Genomic DNA, 26779 nt, shown 5'->3' on the forward strand with positions numbered 1-26779 from the left:
TTTTTAGTGTTGTCTTTTTCCAGATGTGCTGTGTTTAACTTTTGGGAATTGCCTCTTTATCACTGTGCCTCCTGATATCCAAGACCCTGATCTTATCTCAAATCAGTTCTTTCCTTTTGATTCCTTGTGTCCTATCTATTTATTCTGGAGATAGTTATTCACCCAAAGTGCCATGGAATCCTTCTCTTTCCCTGACTCTTAGCTGCATTTCATTCATGACAGGTTTAACAGCTTCTGTTTGAAATAAATTCCAAATCTCACTCATAATCAGGGGGTTGCTGAACTCTCCTATCCAGTTGTCTTCCTAAAATACTTTTCATTTCTCAAGATCTTTAAACACTGGGATCCTCTCACACAAATTACTTCTGCTAAATTTACAAATTTAAACAAAATCAGCTTCTGATTTGTCAGCAAACAGGTCTGTTAGAGGCACTGATGGTCTGTTAGGACCATCAAAGCAGGGCAGAAAGTGGAGCAAGAAAGTGGCTCTGTGACCTCTTGGCTACTTGGGTTTTGTTTCAGAGATAACAAAATGTGGCTCCTGCTTCTCACCCCTAGAAGTCACAGATAATATGCGCGTGGAGCTACATAAAGCTGTGACATGTTCCAAAAGACAAAAAACCCTAAAGTTTCCAGGTTGCCACTGTATGCCATGGGCTGTATGGTGAGGTTCTGAGCTGCACTTCAAAGGGATAAATCCTCTCAGATGACAAAACCAGATTGTGACCTGTTGTTATCACAATGACCAGCAGCCAGCACTCGGGGACTGTCAGCAGGGCCACGTTTTTGTTTTCACTGCTTTTGTTTGTTCCCACCGGTGCCTAACTATTCGACACATGCTCTTGGCCTTAAAGAGCAAGCAGCAAATTTCCTAAGCCAGGGGCTTTTTTTTGGGGGGGATGGCTATGTAGGGAGAAACAGCAAGCGGAGAAAAATTAAATTTTTCAGGTGAGAACCTACAAAAACTGCTCCTGAAGGGAAGCGCCAATTATTCCAGCACCACACATTCCCGCTCGCGATGGCGGAAGCACCAACCCTTGATGCTGAGCTGATGCGAGCGGGGAAGGAGCTCTCGCAGGAGCCCAGCGCTCCTGTGCCAGACCCAGCTAGCGCGGCAGGTGTGGGGGTCCGGCCAGCACCGGGACCAGCACCTTTGGGAGCCCCGTGTGCAGTCCCAGAGAGGGCTTTTGCGTCCATCCCACGGCGTAATTCCCGGAGCTTAGGAAGAACCGAAGGAAGGCGCTGAACTGCCTTTGGGACCAGCTCTACCTGCACCGCTCGCTCTCCGAGACCCCCACGTTCCCTCCAGCAGCCGCCGGCTGCCAGTCCCGTCCCTCTCCTCCTCTCCTCTCCTCCATCCCCTCTTCCCGGCCCCCTCCCTCCCTTCCTCTCCCCCTCCCCAGCCCCTCAGCGGCCCGGCGGCACCGGCCCCTCCTCCGCCTCCCTTCGCTGTAAATCCGCCCCTGGCGCTGGGCAGGGGCTTTTCGCTCCCTTCTCACTCTGCCTCAGCACGTTTATTTAGCCGCGGTTAATTATCGTCTGGTTCTTATTTTTTAAGGGAAAATTCAGCGCGGTTCTCTTGGATTTCCTGTTGCGGCGGAGGGGCAGGAGGGCGGTGGAGAGGGAGAGAAAATCCCAACCTACTCTGCTTTTATTCACCTCTTTTTCGCCCCTCTCCGCAGAGGGGTGGGTGCGAACAACGTGGACCCCGGCCTTTGCTGGCACCGGCCGGGCAGGCTGAAGCCTCTCGCCGCTCGGCAGCTGCCCCGTGCCCGCTGAGGGCGGTGGGGGACCGGCGCTCCCGCCCGCGGCTGCCGGCGCGCTTCCCGCCGGGATAGCCGCAGCATGGGCAGGCGGCGGCGGCTCTGGGCGCAGCGCTGCTGCTTCTTGTCGCTGTGGCTGGGCTGCCTGGCGCTGTGCGCGCAGGGAGCGGCCGGGAGACAGCAGCGACAGCAGCAGCAGCAGCAGCATCGGCCGGCGCCCCGCGCTCCCTCAGGAGCGGGTGGCTCCTTGGCCACCGCCGCCGGGCACCGGGAGGACTGGGCCGGGAGCGCCGCCGGTCGGGTCCGCAGGCGAGGACAGCAGGACGCGCTCCGAGGGTAGGGGCAAGGCTGAAACCCCCTTCCCCGCCGCCTGTTTGCTCCCCAGGGCATCTCCCCAGCCAGAGCCCGTGTCGGTGTGTGCCCCCGGTGCTGCTCCCCTTTCCCGTCTCTTTGAGGCTGAGGACTCGCGGTTCTCTAAGCTGGGAGTTTGCCTGTGGAATCTGGCTTCCTAATTAGTGCAATTTAACTAAAAGCAGACCTTGTGGGGGGCCTATTTTACAGCTAACGAATTGACCTCATTTGGCTCCCTTGGTCCAGCGTCTTTCGATACTGAGATACTTTGCTGCTCACTTCTTTGGGGACTTTCTACAAAGAAATGATGCAGAGTTTGGTTTGGTTTTCTTCTTCTGATGTTTCAGGGACTTCTTGGTATTTTGAGTTTATGTATCCTTACGAGCAGGCATCGCTTGTGTCTAGTGTCAGATGACAGCAACAAGCCCGTTTTTATGGCAGTGCTTCTCAGACTTTGAATGAAAGAAGAATCAATCTCATCCCTTCCATATCCTCAGTTGTTGCAAGAAGGATAAATGTGGCCTGCTCTTGCCTCATCTACCTCTCTTCTTTACACTAATCAGTTGAACTAACACAAAATGAAATGCCTTGGAGGAAGATTTTTTTTCCTTTGGGGAGATTTTTTTTTTTTGTAGACAACTTCACTATGCAGTTTTTGTTTGTTTTATGCAGCTGGATTCTTCCTGTGTATGTATGTAAAACATTAAATTCTCTTTAGAGTGCTTCCTATTTTCCCATACGCATTTACTGATTTGTCTGTGTTGCAGGCCAAATGTCTGTGGTTCTAGATTTCGCTCCTACTGTTGCCCTGGATGGAAAACACTTTCTGGAGGAAATCAATGCATTGTTCGTAAGTGTCTGACCGCTTCTACTGCTCAAGGGGTAAAAATAAAAGTCAATATTCTTCTATGAGTCCCTGTTTATTCAGCATGAGAAAAGCCAGTTCAGTTCCATAATTCATGTTATTTTTAGAAATAACGGAAAAAAGGAAAGGGGGGAAAAAGACTAACCAAGATGGAGTTACAGGTTCACATTTGTTGTAACTGAAGGACTGTCCAATGACCTTGGGATGTTCATAAGAGACACATCTCCACCTGGTTTTTAAAGAAAACCCACGACAGCGAAGGAAAAAAAAATTGTCAAATCAAATACTGAACTGTAATAAAAGGGAAAAAAAAGGCCAAAAGTTCTTGATGTAAACAAATCAGATCTTGAAGCTCTCTGAAACTTGGAATTACTATCAAATAGAAAACTTCTTTATACCTGGGATGCTTACTCTCTTGTCTGTTATTTTTAGCTGTGTTTTGATGGCTGTCAGGCATGTAGACTGGCTACTGGCTGGTCTTGGTAGGTACTGTGCTGGCAGATGTGATTTTTGACATACATGGCATGGCAAAAAAAATGAAGAAGGAAAAAAGCTCTAAAGCTCTGTGTGTGGGAATGGGCTTTGGTGGGATGATGTCTTTGGGGATATTTGCCATGGAAAAGAAAATGAAGCTTAACTTTCTGTTAGGTAACAGTTGATAGTAGACAAATTCCTTCAGACCTTAAATTTGTACTCTGTTGCCATTTAATCTAGCCTGTCACTGTCTGTTTTGTTAATAAGTATGCTGGACTTCAGAATCCAGGTTCAAGAACATAACTGCTCTTTATGCAAGCAGTGTAGGTGTTTGCAGTTATCCATCTGATAAACTGCAGGCATGCAGGATGAAACTGGGCAAGGGAAGGGTGATAAGCCTAGGTCTGCCAAACTTTTGACCTTTGGTGGCTTTTCTTTATGATTCCAGGCCTCCCTCACCTGTTCACATCTTTTGGTTTTACATGGTTAAACTTTACTAGCTAATATTGGGGATAACTGTGCCATGTAACACTTATTTTCACCACAAACTGACCCAGAATTTCCCAGGATATGGTGCCAAATGAATAATGGTGCCATTCAGAGGAAGATCATTTTATTAATGCCAGTGTGGTATCCAAGGAGTTCCTCAAAATGTCCTGTTCACATTTATTAACTCTTTCAATACTGGTTTACTTTAATGTAAAATAGAGATTTTAAGAAGGATTTAGGCTGCCTATTTTGCTGTTGAGAGGCTTTTCAGATTCAGCTGTGTGTCTGGCTCAAATATGTTTAGGGGCTTTCAGCAATCCTTACAAAATATCCTCTAAATTGTGACTCTCAGTGCCTTCTTAAAGGCCTTGGTCTCAGGTCTGCCCACATCCACAATAATATTTGATTTATTTTTAATTTACTGTACTCTAATTGCAGTAAGCAATTGAAAAGAAAATTGCACTTTCTGATGTGTTTATAGGGTGAGTGATTTTGGCAGACCAAATATTATCTGTGACAGTTTTCTGTTTCTGCTTTTGGTGAAGGTTTAAGTGTACAGATTTACATGCTCACATTTAATGTCTGTGGAGATGACATTCCCTTTAGCTAGAGTTCTTCACCTAGAAAAAGCCTCCTGCACAGGATGCTGGACAAGCTGTCAAACTTCCTATTGGAGATGTGCTGATTATAATGGATGCATCTTGTAACTGGTGATTTTAAAGTGGTTTTTCATGAGGAGAAATCTATGAGCCAGTGGTAGGTGAAAAAGAAACCATTCTGACTAACCTGACAGTGTTTCAAGCTGATGATGTGGTGGTGGTTGTTGGTGGTCTGTGGCACATTTATGATTAAAAGTGATCTTTTATCTAAAAACCAAAGGTCTGCTTACTTTTACTCTTTTGTTATACAGAGTAAACTGTTCTGATGAAAGCATATTTAGGATATGCCTTAAGGTCTAGGGCTTTCAGTTGGTGAAAAAATTACTCCTTAATGGATAATAAATTAACAAATGGACTAAATGTAAACCTTGCTTTATCAGGAGATTGACCTTGTGGTGTATAAAGATGGACTGAACAGGAATATAAAAAACCAGCCCCATTTCTGGTGCTTGTCAAGTGCTCTAAATCCAACTCCTGTTTCTCACTTTTACTTCTGCTTATGGAATAGTATTTTAAGTCAGTCCATGGTACGTCTCTAATTCCAGCTAAACAGAAAAATCCCACAAACTCTTTGACCTGTCATACCTTCACGTTTGGGACATAATTGTAGCAGAATTTAATGATAAGTGTAGACGATGTGTTTTGCATCTTTTTGATGCCCAAAGAGTGGTGTGGCACGTGATCACCTCAAGGTATTTGTTCCATTGTAGTCCTTCAGTGGAGATGTGCTGCCAGATTATTTGGTTCTCACAAAACTCTAGGCCTATTTACAAAGAAATTGTGATTCTTGGGGTATTTTTGTTGGTGGTATTTGTTTGGTTTTGAGGATTTTTTGCTATACAAGTTGTCTGTTGCACAATATATGTATTTTTGAAGTCCTCCTGCTTTGTGCTATAGTGGCTCTTACTGCCTCAGGCTCTCTTTTGATTCATTTGTTACTTGAGGAGATTAATTTGATGTATTAATCTGGATCTGCTTTAGACTAATTTTGAGTTTTAGCTCTTTTTCTTGTGGTTCTGTCACTCCTTTCTTCATTGGAGCTGTGCTGGATGGTGAGTGAGAAGGGAAGGCAGGACTCTGGGTCATCAGGGGGATGGCACAAGGTCAGGCATGTGACACACACACACGTGGGGTACATAAGCTTTCCTGGGGATTTTATGGTTAGTTTTTTAATAAAAGTGTGGGAGCTATATGAGTACAGGAAACTATATTTAGGGAAGACCCACAAAATCTGCAAAGTCCAGCATTTGCACATGGACTTCCCACAAAACTGCTTTGGGTAAAGGGCAGATAATCTTAGGAAAAGAAAAAAGAAAGACCCTAAAATGCCTTCAAAATGGTGATTATAAGAGTGAAGCCCATAAAATAAATTGGCATTGTTTATATTCCTTCAAATCTTGGGTTCTTGGTAATGTTTTCTCATAAGTCTTGTGGTCTAAAAGACATATTTTTAATGATTTTACATTGCCTGCATGATTGGCTGGTATTTCTAATTGGGGAAAGACTTGATTACCTGGTTTCAGTGGTCAGGTCAATGTTTGAATATGCCTGATCTAGTTCTGATTGTCTTCAAATTTTTCAAGAGATACTGATTATGCCAAAATTCAGTTAGCTTTATTTAACTTAAAATTACTTTTGCATGTGTAATAGTTGTCCCAATGAAGTGAGTTTTCAAGTGTTGTTGTTTGTTTTTTTTTTTTTTCTTTTCTTCAGGTTTAAGCTTCAGGTTGCTGTTAATCCCTGTCACTCTCTTTCTGTGTTCTTCCTCAGCAATTTGCAGAAATAGCTGTGGTAACGGATTTTGTTCCCGTCCCAACATGTGCACTTGTGCCAATGGGCAGATATCACCCACATGTGGATCAAGACCTGGTAAGGACTTACTGTGTTTTCATTAGAGATTTCTTTGAAAGTCATTCTCTTCAAGTTTCAATGACAAAAATGCCAATTTCCTTAAAAATAACTTCTCATTACTGCATATGCAAGTGTAATTTATGCTTAGGTAAAACACCTCAAGTTCTTTATCAAGTTTGTTATACCACACATGCCTGTTCATTCTGTGTGACAAATTTAAATAAAATACACTTAAAGAGAGAAGGAAGTTTACAAATGAATGTGTGTGGTATTTACATTTTCACTGAGTCCATTTTGGTAAGAAATTAAAATTGTACAGTTTCCAATGCAATTGAAAGTTCCAGTTAAAACATAATCATGAAAAACTCGAGAAAACCTCTCCATGAGTATACACTTAAAATGTGTAGCTTAGATGGTACAAAGCCCATCATTCAGATCCCATTTTAAAGACTGTAAAAGCCCATTCGTTTGTGGTGCTTTTGGCTGATTTTGGGTGTCTCTGCAGCACAGCAGTGCAGCATCAGCTGCAGGAACGGTGGGATGTGCAGGGATGAGCTGTGCCAGTGCCAGAAGGGCTTCTCTGGTGCCCACTGTGAGCAGCGTAAGTCACAGCCAGTTTGATTGAAGTACAGTGAAACACCTGAAAGAAATGCTTGGTTTGAGGTGTGCTGTTTGTCTGGCAGTCATTTCCTGCATGAAGTGCTTTTGTGTTCTCTAAAATTCAAGTTACAGATTGGATTCACCGAGAGGTTTTGGAAAACCCTTGGGGAGCAACATCACTGTGCATCCCACTCTTCATACCAGATGTTCACTAGTTTTTCATTCTCTTTTAACAAAGTTTTCTCTACCTCAGAACAGTAGTCTCACTACTGGGTTGAAGAATGTTTTTCTGTTTTCTACTTAGTCTAAGGAAAAAAGGATTAAATATGGCTCAAGCTATTGGATACCTTTTTGGGTTGGCAGACAAACTAGAAAGTGAATTATTTGCCAAGCTTTACCTATAACACCACAGTGTTTACAAGCTGTAGCAATTTAGCAAACAATAAAAGTCCCTAAAGGCTGCAGGGATGAAGAAAGACTCAAAGTGTATTCTCAAATTAGCTGATTACCAATTAGGAGAGACATTAATTGCATAAAGCAGTCTGAAAGAACTAGAGACAGACGGCAGCTCTGAAAAAACCAGATGGACTGAATATTGTGGAAGATATTTTTTTGTCATAGTCATTTTTATAAATACTGGAAAACAGTCTTGTTCTTGCTTTAACTGGATACAACTCTCTAAAATTTTGGCAAATAGTTGTAATCCTGACCTGTGACCCTAGCCACAGTGAAATTTTGTATTAAGGGTTGCTGGTCCTTTCCTACTTTTGTTAAAATATTGGGTCAGCACCTGAATGCTCTCAGACAAGGCAAATTTCCAGTGAATAAATAAAAAGATATTTGAATTTTCAATTCAGCTGTGACCCTGAAGCAATCCAGAAAATCTGAACAACCTCTGGAAATTGGTTTCAGTGTATCATGTGGTTAAAATTTCAAGCAGGATTATGAATATGTGTCTCTTTGACAGTCTTAAAAATGTAAATATGTTTTTTATTTCTATTTAGAAAAAATTATTTGTATATAATCTGTTTAACTGTCTTGCTGAAATGCCATTGTCCATTAATTCAGTAGTGTAACACATGCAGCAAAATATCTTCATTTTATGTGTACATTCTCTGGAAAAGGTAATGTTGTTTGGTGGGTCTTGGTAAGAAGTAAGGCTTTATTACATTTCCACAAAACAGTATATTTTATCCTCTCCACTATGATACAGGAGTCATGTATACCTTTTTTCAGTTTTAAATTATTACCTTCTCTTGGTTTCTGAGGGTCTTTTGCCCTGGATACTCATATGTGTTACAAATACCACATCCAAACTGAGGAGACATGTTTAGGAAGGCAGCCTAATGACTTCGAGACCAAAAATTTAAAGTTTTAAAAATGTTGTGACTGTCCTGTATCTGAAATATTTTGATTTGGAACATGTGCTAATTTTGGACAATTTAGAAGCAATGACCTGAAGCAATGAGTCAGAAAGTAGCTGAAGCGAGTTGGTTAAGGGACTCTTTTAATGGTGTTTTTCAGCCTCTCTGAAGAACCGTCTTCATTTTGAACTGAGAAAATTCAGTGGTCTGGCAGGAAGCTTTGTGCTTGATTCAGACCATTGGTAAAGATTATGAGTGGGTGCTCTGAAGTCCCATGACAGTGAAATATCTTTCTCATCTAAATGCACTGTGGATTTATAACCCTTTCACCTCACCCAGCTTCCTCCCTCACCACAAAAAAAATTTTGTCAGGATCTTTTAAGAAACAAGTGGTTTTTTCAGGTAAAAAATGATGAGTTTTTTCATGTAAAAATGATGAGTTACTTTGCTTCTAAACATCACTCCTCCTTCCAGCAGCATAAACTGAAAGATGATTATCTCTCTCTTGGACTCCTTTCTCTTCTCAAGAGGTTTTTTTGCTGTTATGACTGAACAACACAACTTAAGATGCCCAAAAAATAGTTGAGGTTTGATGGATAGGTAACTTCAGTGAGGGATAATAAGTTCTTATGAGTGACTAGAGCTGCTCAGTTGATTAAAACACACTGAAGTTGAACATGTGCTGTTGATCTGTGCTGAACCTCTGCTGAGCAGCTGTTTGCAGTTAATATGAGCAGGTACTGATGGAATTTGGTTTGCACAGCCATTGCTGGTGGGGGTGGTAGGAGGGAGATCAGCTCCATCCTCAGGCCTAGGAAGACAGAGCAGTGGGTGAAAAATGAATATTTTTAAAATGACGCATATGTTAATCTTGAAATGTCATTGCCATGATATTATTAACCTTTTTGTTTGTTTTGTTAATTGAAGCTGTCTGTGAGAGTGGTTGTCAGAATGGAGGACGGTGTGTTGGACCCAATCGTTGTGCTTGCGTCTATGGCTTCACTGGCCCTCAGTGCCAAAGAGGTAAAAGAAATTTAAGGAAGGAAACTGTGAGTAGTTGTATACAAAAAAATGCTGTGTGTATGTGTTTTACACTGTGTATTTTCAGCCAGTAAACTTTCAGTAAACCACTTATTATTTGTAATTTTAGAAAATGTCTTCCTTTTTTTGTTTTTAGTTTGGCAGACACATTAAAAATTGACATGTCCAAAACCTAACTGGTAGGAAATTCAGCTCATTTAGGCTGCATATTTTGTCCACATAATAGTTAAAAGATTAGATGTCTTCTGCTCTCTGCTACATGAAATAACAATCCAGCAAAATTGCTGGTGGTGTTGGGATTGGGTAAGTCTAGATAATTGAAGGATTTTTTTTTTTTCTGTATAACACCTCTTTCATAAGAAGAACTTGGGAAGTAATTTATTCTGGGAGGAAGTCAGGGAAAGACTGAAAAATAACCAATTACCCTAGTACAGGTATCTTCCTAAACCCATTCTTATTCCACAATGCATCTCAGAGGTGGCTTCTGAAGGGAGTCCTGTGGAATTCCCTTTTTTCAAATTCAGCAGTGAAATGCTCAGAGTTCTGAGCGTAAGTTTGGAAAAATCACCTTGCACCTTTTTTATGTATTTTAATTTTTTTTTTAGCATTTGTTAACTGTGAAATGGAAATAATTTCCCTGGAGGTAAAGGAACTAAAAACCCAAATTCTGAAAAAGCAGGAGTTTCTGTTTGCAATTCCAGGCTGGTTTATACACCCACTAGGTATCACAAGCATGAGAGAAATGTAAAGGATCAGTTTGTTTGTCTCTAGCTTGTTGTTGTTTTCATTCTTAAAACCTGATTTACAGTTTTCTATTTACCCCATTTCCTGTAGTTGCTTCTTCTGAAGCAAGCACAAGGACTCAAATCATACACAGTTTGGTTAGTGGAGAAATAAGAAGTAGTATTTTGTTAAAAGTTTGTTACTACTTAGAGCTGTTTTATAGCCATTCAGAGATATGTCCATGCACAATGTATACCTGTTACCAAGTCTTTCTGCTTAGAATGGATTTTCAAGGGATTGGACAAGGTTAGGGTAATTTATAATTTGAGCCTTACTTCTGATGGATTTTACCATTGCAAATTCTGCAGTCTGGGCTATGTGTCTAAGGTGGATTATACTTCTAACTGAACTATGGTATGATAGAATTGCAATATTCAAAATGTTTTTTTTTTTTTTTTTTTTAATTTAGTTGATTGCATTCAGAAATGCTTTTTATTTATTTCCAGACAACTTAACAATCTTGCTTTTTGTCCCAGATTTAAAAAAAAAATCATTCTTAGTTATGATTTGCTTCTGTTCTCTGACTACATTCAGGGTGGTGAAATCATATTAATGCATATGACAGATTCTAGCTGTGATGATGGCTCAGAGCTTTTAGTAATGATATTTGTACTTTAAATAGTTTGACCTTCAAAGCTTAAAAGATTCTACTACATGTGGGTGTTGCAACTTAACTTTTGTGAATATGAAAGGGTTTAGGTTTGCTTTCTTACCATTCATTGTGAAATCTTTAGCTGCAGAATTCAAGCCCTGTACAGAAATTTAAACATCAGTGTTTTGGCATCCATTTTCCCAGCTCTCCTTGAAAGTACTAGGTTTTCAATTTTGTGTAGAGTGCTCTTGTTCTGCAAGAGTTCATCTGCCTTTTGTGGGTATTTGAAAATTTAGTTATTTCATTTAGAGGTTTACATTTTAATTGCTTGAAATTGGAGGTAGTAAGCCAAATTTCTTTCTGTCACTGTCAATAAAATATAGCATATATAATTGCATATATAAAAACTATCTAATATATCTCATCTAATATAACATGCTTTTTACAGCTTTGACACGGATAGGTAAAATTTTGCCTGATCTTGGTGTTCCATAGACCTTCTCATATTCAAATAAAGAAGTTACTAATTTATTTTATTATTTTTCAGTTAAAAAAAGATGATTTCTATAGTATATCATGATAATAACTTTAAAAAGTATCTAAGTGCTTGTTTTGTTTATTCTTTAGATGAGGTGGAGCACATGAAAGTACTGTAAAAGATGCCTTAAATGCCTATTTAGTACAACAGTAATTTGTAATTTATGCTTTTAATGTAATGTTTTATGCTTTCCAATAAATAACAGAATGCAGTGATTTCTTCATCTGTGGGTTGCCATAGCTGCCTGTAATATTTTACAGCAAGTGTCTCAGTGGTTTAATTTTAAACTGAATTTAGCAGCAGTTCATAACTCTGAGTAAAATTTTATGGTTTAAGGATATGTGAACTTCCCTTGCAAATCGCCTCAAAGTTATAAGAGACGTTGTTTTGTAATTTTTATTTACATCATTGTGTTTTTAATGCATACTTTTTATGGTTCTATAAATTAAGTTCTTTAAAATTAGGTATTTTCTTTCTAATACAGAACATGTGTAGGTTTCCTTCAGCTTGGCCTTCCAGCCTAAGCTGTATGATAAAATTGATAAAATGTGGTTGGTTTTTCAGCTATCTGGGCTCTGAGCAAACTAATTTCCGGGCTGGAGACAGGAGGCTGAGCAGTAACTGATGACTGGCATGATCAGAGTATTTAACTTGAGGCTTTCTGCTGGGTTAAAAAGAGAGAAAAACCTGTTTGGGAGTTCCTGCTTTTTTTCTGATATGTACCTCTTACATTTCCTGTCAAATCTGGTCTTTGGTCAGCTGCTTGTCTTTGGTTTGTAAGCCCACAGGATCCAAGATTTTTGTGTGGTGTTTTAAAGGGGAAAACAAAGATCTTGAAATTTTTGCAGTTGAGCAAAAGAATGGAAAAAAGAAAGAGCAACAGAACAAGAGACCTCATTCTCAGTTGTGTGTATAAGGACAATTTTTTTCCTAACATGACCAATTCCTTTGGTTTCTCAACATTGTAAATGATAGTTGTATCACTGCTCATGGTCTGTGCATTTTTTAAAATTTATAGTCTTGAGAGATATGAAGCTGTGGAAGAGCAAGGGTATTTTCTTCCTTCTTTATCACGGGATAAAGGGGAGAAGTGAGAAAGGCAAATCTTGTCACTGATGTAATTTGCCTTCATCCCATATAGAGGGTGGAAGAACAGTTCTTGTTTACTCTATAATAAATGGCTCATAATGGGAAGTAAAAGGGTTTGGAATGAGTAGAAATGTGTAGCTGGGGAAAAACATCCATTTGCAGAGGGAAGAGAATTTCAGGTAAAGTTATCAAGCTTTGGCAGGTAAGAAATGGGGAAAATTAAGGAAGTGCAGTATTTGAGTAGCAGCTTTCCAATGCCTAAAGGGGGTCTAAAACACATCTGAAGAGGGATTTTTTACAAGGGTAGGTAGGGTTAGGACAAGGGTGATGGCTTTAAACTGCCAGAGGGCAGGGTTAGATGGGATATTGGGAATTGTTCCCTGGCAGGGTGGGCAGGCCCTGGCACTGGGTGCCCAGAGCAGCTGTGGCTGTCCCTGGATCCCTGGCAGTGCCCAAGGCCAGGCTGGACTCTGGGGCTGGGACCAGCCTGGGACAGTGGAAGGTGTCCCTGCCATGGCAGGGGTAGCACTGGGTGGGCTTTAAGGTCCCTTCCAACCCAAACCATTCTGGGAGACTAAAATTTTGTGAATGCAATATGAGATAGAGTTTTTCTTCAAGCTTGGCAGTGGATGGAAAAGCTACCAACAGCACAGGGAAACAAGCAGGACGAAGCAAAAAGCATCCTGTACTTGTTAGTGTGTAGTAACTGAGTGAGACTGTAGTAACTGAGGCAAAAGAGTAAAGAATAATACAGAACTGAAGTGGACACACACTGAAGCAGCTGATGGGACAGGGGTTATAGAGATGTTTGGGGATAATACATGTGTTTAAAATTAAGCTAGCACAGCAAACTGACACAGATTTGTATAGGAGTCAACTTCTCAAATACAATTTTATTATAAAGAAGAAATCTAGTATATATTTAGTCTGCAGTGTTGCTGAAGATGCTTGTGTGTGATCAAGCGAAAGCGATCAGGTCTAAATGAGGAAACAGAAAATGTAATTCCTTAAGAAACTACTTCTGACAGGCATTTAGAAGACCTCTTAACTTTACACAGCTTTTCCTATCTGTTGATGCCAGCAGTACCATGAGCTGCTTAACAGCAAAAATGTTTTTTTGATCAGCAAGCTCATCTCTTTTTGTGAGAGTCTTGGGAAGGTAGCTTTTTAATTTTGTTGTGGGTTTTTTTGTTTTATTTTGTTTTTTTTCCCTTTATTAATGGCTGCTATCATCCTAAGCCAGAATAGAGGTTTTTTTTTATGGTCTTCCTGTTTCTTTTCTTTCAGTGTAGAGTAAGTGAAAGACTGACCTGCTAAACATCAGTTTAATTAATCTTCAGTCCAATTTTAGCCTTTGGGAAGTGGAACATGTGGTCTTGGGTTATTTTCTGCAGGTTCATAAAGATGTTGTGCAAGGCCTGTTGAGTGAGGGAAAAAAGTAATTCGTTTACTGTAGCATGCTAAAAACTACATGGCTTAGTTCACAGATGATGTTCATGGTCACTGAGGGGAATACAAGTATTAAATCATGTACCTGAAACCTAATTTAACTGAAATAAATTAAGTTCTGTTTAATAAAATTAGCTAAAACTAAGTCAGCAGTAGTTTATAACTATAAAATGTGAATCTTCCTAAGATTTGCAACTTTCAACATTCTTGTCTACTTTATCTCCTTTTTAGAAAGCATTTCTGTCAGCTTTTTCAACACTTAGCTGAAGGCTGATTGCAAGCAAAATGCTGCAATGGTCATGTTTTTTATAACAAAAGAAGCTTCAGTTTAGACTAAAAAAAGCTTGCTTCTGTTCCTGTTGGAAATAGTAGAGATAACAATTGCAAATACCTGCAGCAGTAAGAGGCAAAGGCAAAGCTTTATCTGACAGGTAAATACCTGATTCAGGACAGTAGATCACATTATCTGTGTTGGAAGAACCTGTTAGATATTTTGTTTTGTTGTTTGTTGGTGTTTTTGTGTTGGTTTTTTTTGTGGGTTTTTTTTTTTTTGGTTTTGTTCTGATTTTTTTGTGGTTTTTTTTGTTGGTTTTTTTTTGTTTTGTTTTTTTTTTTTTTGAGGCTAGAGGTTTCATCAGATGTTAATAACACAGCCATTTAAGTGCAGTCCCTGCTCATCAAGCTCCTTTTTCTGCTGCAGGTTCTGGCCTGTAGATACTAGCCCACATCATCCCTTGATAGATTCCAGCAGGGCAGATTCAAAAAGCTGTTTTCCAGCTCTCATATGTCAATACCTGGTGGTGTTACAGGGCTCTGGCACTGCATTCCCTGCATCTGTTGTCCATCATTATCCCCAAAAACAAGGTTTTCAAAGGCAAACATCCAGAAAAAGGTAGTATTGGTGGCATTGGAAAATTTCTCCCTTCTATGTCTGCAAAAGATACAACATTCAGCAGTTTAAAAATGACATGGGTAATGCTGATCATGCTGATTGCAGTAGTGATGAAGGAAATACTGTGGTTCCAGTCAGTGTCTCTCCCTTACTCCCTTCTTTTATTTTTTAATTAAATCCCAATATTTGAATGACTCTTCATTTGGCATCAGCAAAAGAAAAAGGTAAAAACCCTTAAATGCAGCAATTTTGCTGCTTTTGAAGCGTTTGAAGTCTTCAAAACTTCTCTGTTTGTTCAAGCATAGGACAGGCAGGTGCCAAAGTGTCACAGAAGTAGGGTTGCTGCATTTTGTGTTAGAATTAAAAGCAGAGGTTTTATGCCTTTAAAATAGGTCTAGAAAAGTAAAATGAAAATATGGATTTGAATGACCTCTTCCAAGGGCTTAAGAGTTTTCCCCAGAGTGCAGCTCAGGCACAGGGAATGTTCCATTGGTTTAAATCATTTAAAAGGGAAGCTCTGTAGCTGTGGTGCCCTAAACTGTGAAAAGAAAGAAAGAACTACCAGAACTGTTACACCTTATACTTACACCCAATATATATTTTTTCTTCATATATCTGTTTTTTAAAAATCTGCACATGAAAAGTAGTTTTTTTCCTCTTACCTAGAAAAGAAACAAGTCTAGGAGTGAGCATAAAATACTGGGTTTTTTATGTGTTAGGTAGGACTTAGACTAGCTTATGTTATGCATCTAAAGATTGTTCAGTGAAAAGTGAAACAAGGATCTGATAATATAGAGCAGTGAAGCAAAATCATGAGTGGGTGAGAAACGCTGCAGAGGAGAGGGAAGATGACGCCTTTGAAAAATTCTGTCTGGTCTTATCTTTTCCTTTCCTCAGTGAAAATTTTGCTCTTTGTCAGATACACTAAAATGCCACCTTTTGTTTAATTACTTGAGGAGAGAGAAAACACAAGAGATGAGCAAGGCCATGATGGCTTTGTTAGAGTTTCAGAAGAAAAGATTATTTCTTCTGAAAACTAGAAAAAATATTAACTTTATTAAGCTAATTAATTTGTGAGATATCCAGGAAAAAAAAATCTTGATCTCTTTTCAGGATATCTAGGAAAGTTAGAGATCAGAAGAAGTTGAGGCACTTGCCCATAGGGAGTGTCTTTAACAGAGAAAATGCAAAAATATCTGAAATATTCATGTAAATAGGAAAACTTTCTGTCAAATTCAGCAAGTGCTAATGTTATATATTGTTTATATAGGTGTTCTAAGCTCCCTTACAGTGAATTAAATGTTAAGGCTTAAAATTCTGTAAATTGGATCTGCTTTAAATTTTCAACTGTATCTGTCTTCACAAGCATTAATCATGCACTATCTTAAAAGCTGTAGTTGCTATAATAAAATATGTATGGAAAAGAGTAATCCAGGTATTATCAGGAGTGGTTTACTGAAGGCAGTTAAGAGTACATTGCATCCAGGGTTGCAAAATCATGGAGTGCCAAAAGTAAGCTGATTTATTCCACCTCAGACTAATATCTTGCTATATGAGAAACAGGATTAAATTATTTCTGTATTGAGAGGATAGATAAATTATCTTCCTTCCTATATTTTGGTTGTGAAAAGATACTCAGCTTTATGTCTCCCTGAAAATCTTGTATAAGCCCAAGAGGTAAATTTCTAAAGCCCTGTGGTTTTGCTGAACACACGCAAAGACCTGAAGAACGGAAACTGTGTTTCTGCCTCTACAGAGACAGGACTCTAGTAAATAGCAGCAGGCTGGGTTTTTAGCTTATTATGAACTCAAATTATCACAGCAGTCTAGACAGTCGTCTGAGGAAATGTTTCTTGCAGTTTAAATAGACATATATATTTAATTTTTTTTCTAAGGGTAATGTGTGAAACAGTTGTTTTTCCTACTTAGGTTAATAATTAAGGAGATTGTTTTCAGCTTCAATGTCTGTGGTTTTATTAGGGTTTCTGGTCTCCTGAGAATGCTTTCTGCCTTTTTCCATGCCTTTCTAATTTACACAGGCGTTGGTTATGAAACATTTTCCCTTCTCATTTTGTAAGTATGGGTGCATTCTGAAAGCCTTGGCTTTTGCTGTGGAGAATGACACAACTTCAGAGAGGGAGGGAGAGTGTGCAGGGTGCCCTTTTTCAGCAATACTCTTAAAAGGGTGTCCTGTCTTAAAATTATAAGTCTTCCTCTTCACTGGTTCTGGGATTCTGTTCCTTTGAGGTTGAACTGAGTAGCACTGACTCCATGGAGCAGGGAACCAAAAGCTGTGGACAGTATAATTCAAGTTTCCATTTTATAGTCAAAAAAGTAGCATATTTTTGCATGCACAGAGTAAGATACTGGCTTCTTAATTCCTGGTATGTGAAAGAAGAACTTAATATGCATTTACCTGGCTTTCCAGTATCCAGGTTTTGATGAGTAAGGTGTTTTTGAAGGAGAAACACGAGAGGAAGGAGCAGCAGGCAGCATGAAGAAGTTCCTTCACTGCTTTAGATATTGTAAAGCAAAGATGTACCAACATCATATTAGGGTAGTTGATATTATCTGCTGAATCTTACAAAAAGCCAAAAAAAATTTTTTTTTTTTTTGCTTTCTTGTCTCTTATTTGCCCAGGGGTGATTCAGGCTGTAACTTCTTGCAGTGACTGATGATTAGTATTTCATTTTGTGTCACATTGTGTGCTAAGTGTTGGGATTTCATTAGTCCAAACTCAGGCCATCTTTATATAATAGCAGACCCTGTGGAAGCATAAGGAAATATATACATTTACAAGGAGCTCCAACCAAATTGGATGTCTTGCTGGAACCAAAATTCAGGAATACTTCTCTCCCAGCTTTTATTCCATGCTTGAAATTTTCTGTCAGTCAGTGTATGATACTTCAATTACACATGGAAACATTTTGTTCCAAGAAGTTTTTTAAGGAAATACTTGAATTCTGGAAGGTGCTGAATTCCATAAATAACAAAAGTGAAGTATTTCCCTATTTCTTTATTTCTGTGCTTATTTTTTTTTTTGTGTGTGTACTTTTCAAAATGTTTTGTGTCCTGTGGTATTAGAAGCATTTTCTTCAATGTTCAGATCAATTAGACAAAATTGCATTTTATTTCAGAAATATTGTTATTTATCTGCTACTTTGCCCCCCCTCGTACTTAGGTGTGCATAATGAATTGCTTTTTAATTAATAAGAGTATTAAGATATGCAGTTATAACTACACTAAGACTAGATCTGCTTAAAACTGTCATAATACCAGTTATATAAAAATGTCTGTGTGAACCATGGAGTTGTTGCTTTTGGAAAAGAGCTGCTGCTCTTCCAGCCAGAGGAAAATGAGAATATGCTTAGAATGAACATGACAGAAATATTGGTGGATCCTGGAATTTTCATAAAAGCTGCTAAGCTCACACAGATTCCTGCATTGAACCTGTGGCTTTTCCTTCTTTCATTTACAGCTGCCTTCCACTTCCTTCTCAGCTGTGAAGTGTGTGTTGTTAAGTTACCCAGTCAGTCACAGGAGTTTGTGTGATGGGAAGTTTTGCATCACAGGAGCTGGTCAGAAAAGGTCATGTGGAACCACTAGAACAGTAATAAAATTTCAACCTGAAAATGAAAGCTGTCAGCTGTATAAAAACATCCAAACCATCAATGTTCAAAACCATTTTTCACTAAGCTGCTCTTCTTGTCTATTACATATGAAAATAAACTTTATAGACCACTTGAGATAATGACTAAAGAACCTGCTGGGGATGTGTCCCAGCTTTGAGTTAGCAACAATTTTAAATGTTTGAAAGACTTTTGTGATATTGTGATTTATGTTAACAATAAACATGATGCTATTAGATGCTTAATTGAGGATTTTACACACAAGTTTCTTAGAAAAAGTCAAGGAAAGGAGGCTTTGATTTTACTATTCAGGTTTATAAGAACTCCTCAGTCTAAATAGCAGTACTGCCCACAGATTATTTTTTCCAAGAAAATTAATAACATTGCCAACTCCCTTTCATATTCCAGGAGACTCATTTTTCATTTCCAGCCAGCAGTCCTTTTTACCATAGCTTTTTGGATGTCACCTTTGAAAAAAAATTATTTTGATTTATATCAAGTACAATTCATCTACCTTCTTGTTACCTTTGAAATGTCCCTTATTGTGTACTCTGTGTTGGCAGCTAAGCATTTACTGTGAAAAAAGCCCTCCAAATATCCATATAAAGTTTATCAAAACATTGAAGGAAGATAAATTTTAAATAATATTTAATAAACATACGCACTTTAAAAATGTGTTAAAATGTTTAAATAGCTTTTTGCATTACTGTGACTTATGATCTGCAGATGTTGGAGTTGAGTAAGAATAATAATATTTATATATGCATAAATTTCAGATTTGTGCTCTGAACCCAAGGACAGTTATGAGTATTGCCAACCCTTTCATACTCACATCAAAAGTTTCTCAAGGAAAGCCCTGATCTCCCTTTCTTTGGAATGTCTGGGCAATGCTGTCATTTATCCAGGATCAGTGGGAGACCTGGGCATGCCTTGCTCTTCCAGTCCTGATGGTCCCATGGTAGGAATCCATGGGATACCATGGAATTTCCCCTTGCAGGAAGATGGAGCTTGACTACGCTTTCATTTATCAAAACATGAAGATTTCATGTTGCAAAGGGGAAAATTCAGAGAGTTCTATTGAAAAATATCTTCAGTAATCAACAAGCAGGTTCTGCAACAAGCAGCCAAAAACAATTTCAGATGTCTGGAGACCTCTGAGTGTTAGCAGAAATTACAAGGAAATTTGCCACCTATCAGAGTTGTAATAAAGACAGTTGTTTCTCCATCTTGTTTCCTGTTGCAGTAACTTTTAGCAAGGTGAATTCAACCTCAGGTCTTTGCCAGGACAGACTTAATGTCTCCACTCTGAAGGTTCCCTGGCATAGAGTGCATCTCTTGGGCTTTCACTCACTGTGCTGATTCTTCTTTTAGAAGAGAGTGAAGTTCCTGGTAATGCTGGCAGCATTTACTTCTTTCCAGCATTCAGGTCCAATGCATTAGATTGTTAATTTAATAATGCTGCTGTATGAAATGGATTTTTGAGATGCTAATATGAATAATTAATAATGATACTCTGTCTGCTGTACTTGAGTCTGCAAGTGAGGTGATGGAAGTTGAACTTACTTATTTTCTCATCTATTCCTTAATATTTCCTAAATATTCCTTAGGGAAGTGAGATTGTCTAAAAAGTCCAATGAAAGGCAAATTTGCTTTGTAAGGAAGTGAAATACATTAATAGGGTATATTAGGTCTTATTCTTTAATTGACAGGGGCTGTGAAGGCCTATCTCAGACACCTTCCTTTACTCACTCCTCATGTGATTCATGATTAACATGCTTAATATTTTCAGTATTTGTTTTTAGTAATAGAAATATCAATCTTCTAAGTAGCTTCTAGTTAAAAATGCTTGTTTCCAGATGCATTGTTCCTTATTTAGTTATGGTTCTGTGGGGATTTTTAAAAATAGAAACGATGGAAGATACTTCACTGTTCCCTCCTGCTAAATCTTTCTAGTGCTCACAGATATGAAATACAGTATTTGTGACTGTGCTTTTCCCTTCTGCAGGCTGGATGCAGGAGACTGGTACTGCACCTCTGTTGGATTTTTCACAGGAACAGTATTTTGGTATTGGGAGCTTTCATTTAAAATTTCAGTCTGTGCTTTCCCATGAAAAGAAACTCAGATTTTTACATTCTTCTGGATGGCTTGCAATGGACATTCCAACATGTGTAGTTACCTTTTTACTTTTCTTCATGCATCACTTTTTCTCTTTCATGTTACCTGGGAAGAGGTGAAATTTTTAAGGGCAGGAGTTGACACAAAATTCAGTTAGAAATTGGATCCTTACATGTGTACCAAAATATTTTAATGTTTTGTCCTCAGTGACAGTTGGTGGTATTTGGGATGTTAAACACTATGTTTCAGGTTTTTAGCTAGCGGATGTTAGACACAGAGGACACGTGGCAGACAGACTATTCCATATCTGTTTACAGCAGGTTTTTTACACCTTCATCTGAATCATTTGTTTGGCCAGAGGAAGAGGAAGAAAACTAAAATAGAAGGGTACTGAATCAAGACTAGAAATCTCAACATTACAGCTCCTTGTCTCAGGCTCCTGTGAACTAGACTGTTTTTATTACAGGTAGAATTAGAATTTTGAAAAGGAATAATGGAAAAAAAAATCCCAAGAACCATAACAGTTGGATAGTCCCATTCAAGAATACAAAATACATACTTTTTTGACAAAATAGAAATGTTGCAGCATAGTTAAATATTGAAGTTCATGGTGTGATTTTTTTTCTTGATGCCAGGGAAAAAATATTCCTCATTAAATTTAATTATATTAACAATTTGAGTTATTGACAAAGGTTGTCTTTTTCAGGTCACTGTGAATATTGAATATAATTTTCTGAAAAAAACAGAACTGTGTAACACATGTGCTGAAGATCACCTCATTTCACCAAAGCAGTTACCCTTTCTAGAATAACAAATTATTTATAACTTATGTTCAACATATGTTCTTTCTGGCAAAATTATTCCATCAGCAGTGCTGGCAGAGGAACAAATGAAGAACCACCTAAGAATAAGACAAGCAAACCCATATGGAAAAGATGACTGATTCATAAGTGGGAGTTTTTAAGGTCTGATCACCCATTATAATAATATAATCTGACAGGCTGTGCAAAACAAATCCACAGCTTCATTTGAAGCTACAAAGTATCTTCAAAACAGCATCTATTTTTATTGCATTTGTTTCCTACATCTAAAATTTACTGTCTGACTACAGATCTTTGTGTAAACAGCTGAACTTTACCATTAACCTGAACGTGCTTGCCTTCACCTTGTATTTTAAAATCTTTTATTTTCCTGGTAGTATAGAAGAGCAGCCACTAATCAGTTGCTTTACCTTTGCCCTTCATGCTGGATAAACTGAACAAGTAAAGATTATTAAAATGGGTGCACTTTTAAAGAATAATTTATTAAGTTACAGTAATATTTTAAAATGCTAATATTATTATAAAGTGTATTTCTGAATAGAAACCATGCTGCAGGCTTATGCCGATAACCATTGCTTGGTTACAGAATCGGAACATTAGATTAATGCATTTTCTGTTTATTAAGGCATGGGTAGGCACCTATGCATAGGTGGTTTCCAGAGCATGTATTTCTGTGTAATAGGATATAATAAGCAATAGGTGTATTGGTATCAGTCCTTCTTGTAGCTGACTCATTCATATTCTCCTGAACAAGCATGCTTTGGTGTCTGGTTATATTCTCTAATCTTTCTATTGAACACTTTCTGAACTGTACTTTTGATTGCTAGTTTTGACAGAGTTTACACACAAACATTTTGTGTCTTATGGGAGGGTAGAGGAACTCAGATACAATTCACAATTCTCCGGTTTGAGTTTCAAGTTTAATTTCCTCTGTTAGAATTCCAAGCTTCTTAATGCAGAATATCTTTGGCCAGGATATTCCTGTGGGTCACCAACCACTACACAGAGAAATATATTGTTTGAATTTCTACTCCTACTCTGATTCCTTCCTGATATCCAAAGATTGGTCCTACAAAAAATGGTGTCTTGGAGAATTGCTGCTGTAAAAATACAGTACTGTCCAGCAGAACTACTTATTTCCTGAATAGGAATTGCTAGGTTTGCAATTAGCTGGGATTGCTAAGGAATTCAGACCTGCTGAATGCAAGTTTTGGGAATTTGAAGATGTGTAGTAAGTCATTATTTGATTTCACTGTAAAGGGTATTCACTCATTGAGAACTGAACTCTGAATGTGTGGAGCAAGGACAGGATTTTCTTTTTGTCGTGTATTTATTTTGCTAGAAGTGCCATTTTTGTGGCTTGATGGTCACAGGGGAAGCTCAGAGGGTAACTTTGAAGACTGTTTTGCATTGATAATCAAGAAATACTAAAGTTGGCATGCCTTACGGAGTATTTAAGATCTTTTAATCTTCTTCTATCATCAGACATTTCTGTGCTTGTGTACTTGACTGACTTTAAATAAAGTGAAAAGCCCAGCTGAAATTGACTACCAGTGTATATAAATAACTGCAGAAGTCTTTCCTAGACTGATACCTGAGTGACCCTTGCCAAAGAGAGGGAGCAGAACATTTATTTCTGTTTAAGAACAGAACATCTATTTCTTTCATTTTAAGAGCCCAGGAAGCTTAGTATAATATCTCACTGGAAAGACCATTTTTTTGCTTTCTAAAGATGTTTAAGCTCTTATTTTTTTCAGGGAGAAAGTATCAAGTTATAGAAAAGAAGGGTTTTCCCATTTGCATCTTGCTGTGGGACTAGCTACACCTGAATGAAAGTGTGTGGAAGACAGTGTGTTATCCATATATTGGTGTTGGAGCCTGCTTTTGATAGGAAAAAAAAAAAAGATGGAACAGCATCTTGAGCAGCCTTAACCCCACTGTTGTGCCTTCTTTCATGTGACTGAGTCTGAGTAAAAGCCTTGCATCCTCTTCTTTTTTTCACCCCTCTCTCTTTTTAAGAGTTCCCATAAGGATGTGAAATCTGGCTAAGAGCAACAAGCTGTTTTTTATTTATTCCTAGAGAATTTCAATTAATTGTTGATCCCAGTTTGCATTGACTCATAGCATAAAAAGTTTTTTCTTTATACAGGTACAGTGTTAATAAACCAACTTTTCACAGGAATTCTACCAGAGGTTTATTTTCTTGTAGTTTCTGTGCTTTATTCAGTGTACTGCATACAGCTTGGATTGGTTGTGTTGTCTCATGGTTTTCTTCTGAAAATAAGTGGTGGTTTGCCAATCAGTCCTCTGTAGGTAGCACTATTTTGGAACAGGCATTCCAGCTGGAATGATGATTCTGTAACTCTTTTGGCATGCATCCTGATCAATGTGGAGTGAAAAAATGTGTGGCTGCTGTGGGGTCTGTAGCTCCCTCCTATAAATCACCATGAAGTAGCTTAGACGCAAGAAAACCAGTTTCCAGTCCTTGTTTGCTTAATCTTGTGTTCTATTTGTTTCCTTGTTTGTTTGTAAAATTCTTTTGCTTACTGGGGATTTTACTGGATACGTTGTCAATGCTTAAGAGCAATTTTGTGTCCAGATGCCTTTCATTTTGTTGTATCTTTTTGAGAGAAATAAATTGAATGATAACCTCATGAAAGTAATTACCTTCAATGGAAGGTGTCATGTGACTTCTGTAAGCAGTGATACAGCATAAATTTCCATGGAATTTTCTTAATACAGATATCTATTGGATTAAAAAAACAATTCCTTCTACAGCTGCTAGTACAGTGCCTTGTATAATACAGTGAGCTTTCCTTTTTTTCCCCCCAGATTACAGGACAGGCCCATGTTTCACCCAGGTGAACAAGCAGATGTGCCAGGGCCAGCTGACGGGGATTGTGTGCACCAAGTCCCTGTGCTGTGCCACCATGGGGCGGGCCTGGGGCCATCCCTGTGAGATGTGCCCTGCCCAGCCCCAGCCCTGCCGCCGTGGCTTCATCCCAAATATCCACACTGGGGCCTGCCAAGGTGAGCTCTGACTGGAATTCTCTGTGTGACAACTTTCACCTCTGACAATCACCCTGAAAACCTTGCAGTGCCCTTGAAAGGTCGCTGTTTTCCTTGTGTGTGGTCTATGTTTTGGGATAAAATCTGGGTGTGCTTTGCTGCCTCCAGATTTTTACTACTGGACCCAGAGAACAAAGCTTAAGTGCTTGGAAAAAGTGATTATTAATCAATACTGAGGAAAAATATTTGATGTTGTTTTTCCTCCCGTGTCAGAGCTAGGCCTTGCCTGCGTGCAGCAGTTTATGTTTTGCCATTTGTCTTGAAGTGATTAATGTGTTTTAGACACTTTTCATAACAGTGTCAGGACCAGAAACAGTGCACCACAAAAGAGGTGCATGTTGCAATCTCCAGGTCAAGCTCCACTGTATGACTTGGCCACATACAAAGGGTCCTTGAAACTGCTCTGCCAGGCTGACCCTGGCATAGCTCCTGGGGTTTCATTTGAATTATGTGAGAGATCAGTGGTGCTCTTTGTCACCCATGCCCACAGTAATTGTGTTTTCTTTTTCTGGCAGTATATTCCCTGTGGCAAATAGTTACCCGTTTAACCATGTTGCTAAATTCCACTGGGGAGCAGAGAAACAATGTGGTAGTCTACTTTGTGTGAGGGGTAAACAAAGGAAGTTTGAACAGCCGCAATTTTTGCTACATTTTTGACATATAATTGCTAAATCGGGAGCTTGGGTTGTATTTATGCCAGCTGGGCTTAGCATACAACGTTACAAGGTGATGGCAAGGCATAGATGAGAAATCCTTGGCCTTTCTCTGGGGAAAAGGGAGGGATAGAATTTCTTTATTTAACATAATCTTTGCCTTCCAGCTGTTGAGGCATTTTCTTTTGAGCTCTGAGTACTGGTAACTCCTCCTGACCTGGGCTCTGTGGTGTGAGAAGGCTGGTAGCACCGTGTCTGCTCTGTTATGAATTACCAGCCCACTTGGATGCAGGAAGGGGCTGGATGTGGCACTTTGTGCCTTTCCAAACTCCACATTGCAGTGCAGAGTCTGTTGAAATAAGATCACAGAATCTCAGAATGGTTGGGGTTGGAAGGAACCTCTGGACATCATCCAATCCAACCCCCTGCCAGGGCAGAGTCACCCAGAGCAGGTGACACAGGAGTGTGGCCACGTGGGGTTGAAATGCCTCCAGAACTCCCTGGGCAGCCTGTTCTGGGGCGCTGCCATCCTCAACAGAGAGGTCAGAAAAAACCACATGTTTTCTCTGAGGGTTTTAGAGGCAAACAGGCGTATCTGTTTTGCTTTTCAGTGCTTTTCTTTCTGTTGAGGACATCAGATTTGCAGAGATTTTGATATAAGGAACTCAAACCTCTTTGGTATTCAGTAAAACTACCTTTGTCATGTATCGGGGAGAGCAGGCTCACTCAGTCCACACTTCAGATGTTTGGTATTTTTGAAGTGAGGGCTTACATCAGTAGATAGCTGGGTTTGGGAGTTGGTATGAACAACTCAAAAGCAGTGGAACTTGCAAGCCTTGCTGTTGGAAAATGAATAATGATTTCAGTATGTGTTAGAGAGCTAAATTTGACAAGCTGTAACTCTCAAGTAGGAAGTTGTTCCTACTCTGCAAAGGATTTGCATGATTCAATCTTAAATGGGTCTTTAGCACCCTTAATTAACCCTTTGAGGGTTAATTATGTTTTCTGGGTAATGTTCTTGTATAGAACATTGTAGTAGTACTCTTAACTTCATTATTACCCTGAACAACTTTTAAAAATCTAAGAGAAGCAAAACCAATCAAAATTCAAATTGTTTGATTGTGACTATTTTTTTTTTTTTTTTTTTTTTTTCCTCTGGAAGTTTCTATTCAGTCAGGTCTTAAAAAGGAATTTAACTGTTCAGACATCCCTCATTCCAAGAACTCAGGCAGGAGGAACTTCAGTGTTCTGCTTGAGAGAGCTTTATTGCCACTGCTGCATGGCCTTGGGAGAAGCATAATGGCAGAAATCCTGTGTTCGATGTTCTCTCAGATCCTCCCTGCATTCCTCAACAGCTCCATTTCACACCTACATCCTTTTCCCTGCAGGCAGTTAATTTTTTGCTCTAAGGAGGGAAGAGTGGTCATAGCTGAGTAGATTTTGAAAATAGGAAGGTTCTTCTTCCTGCCTCTGTTGCTGACATGATTAAGTGTGTATATCCATTACAGGAGATAAAATCCAAGAAAATCTGTTCTGTAGTAGGAATATACTGTCTAAATGTTAAAGGCACCGAGGTGAACTGGACAAGAGAGAGAAGACAGGTGAAGGTTCAACTTCATAATGAAGAGTGCTAATTTCTTTTTGTAATCTGGTGCTTGGTATTAATGTGTCTGAGTCAGTGAAAATATTGA

General features: G+C 39.0%; 1 protein-coding gene across 2 annotated transcripts in view; it reads left to right on the forward strand.

Moving 5' to 3' along the window:
* Positions 1-1687: 1687 nt before the first annotated feature.
* Positions 1688-26779, forward strand: part of FBN2 (fibrillin 2) — a 116033-nt gene continuing 90941 nt past the window's right edge. For both annotated transcript variants that reach the window (XM_053931315.1, XM_053931314.1), the window contains exons 1-6: positions 1688-2099; positions 2882-2964; positions 6372-6470; positions 6958-7053; positions 9344-9439; positions 24199-24396. In XM_053931315.1, coding sequence (XP_053787290.1) covers positions 1846-2099; positions 2882-2964; positions 6372-6470; positions 6958-7053; positions 9344-9439; positions 24199-24396 — 826 coding nt within the window. In that variant the 5' untranslated portion in view covers positions 1688-1845. The remainder of the gene's footprint in view (positions 2100-2881; positions 2965-6371; positions 6471-6957; positions 7054-9343; positions 9440-24198; positions 24397-26779) is intronic.

Source organism: Vidua chalybeata, chromosome Z, assembly GCF_026979565.1.
Source record: "Vidua chalybeata isolate OUT-0048 chromosome Z, bVidCha1 merged haplotype, whole genome shotgun sequence".
Lineage (NCBI taxonomy): Eukaryota > Metazoa > Chordata > Aves > Passeriformes > Viduidae > Vidua > Vidua chalybeata.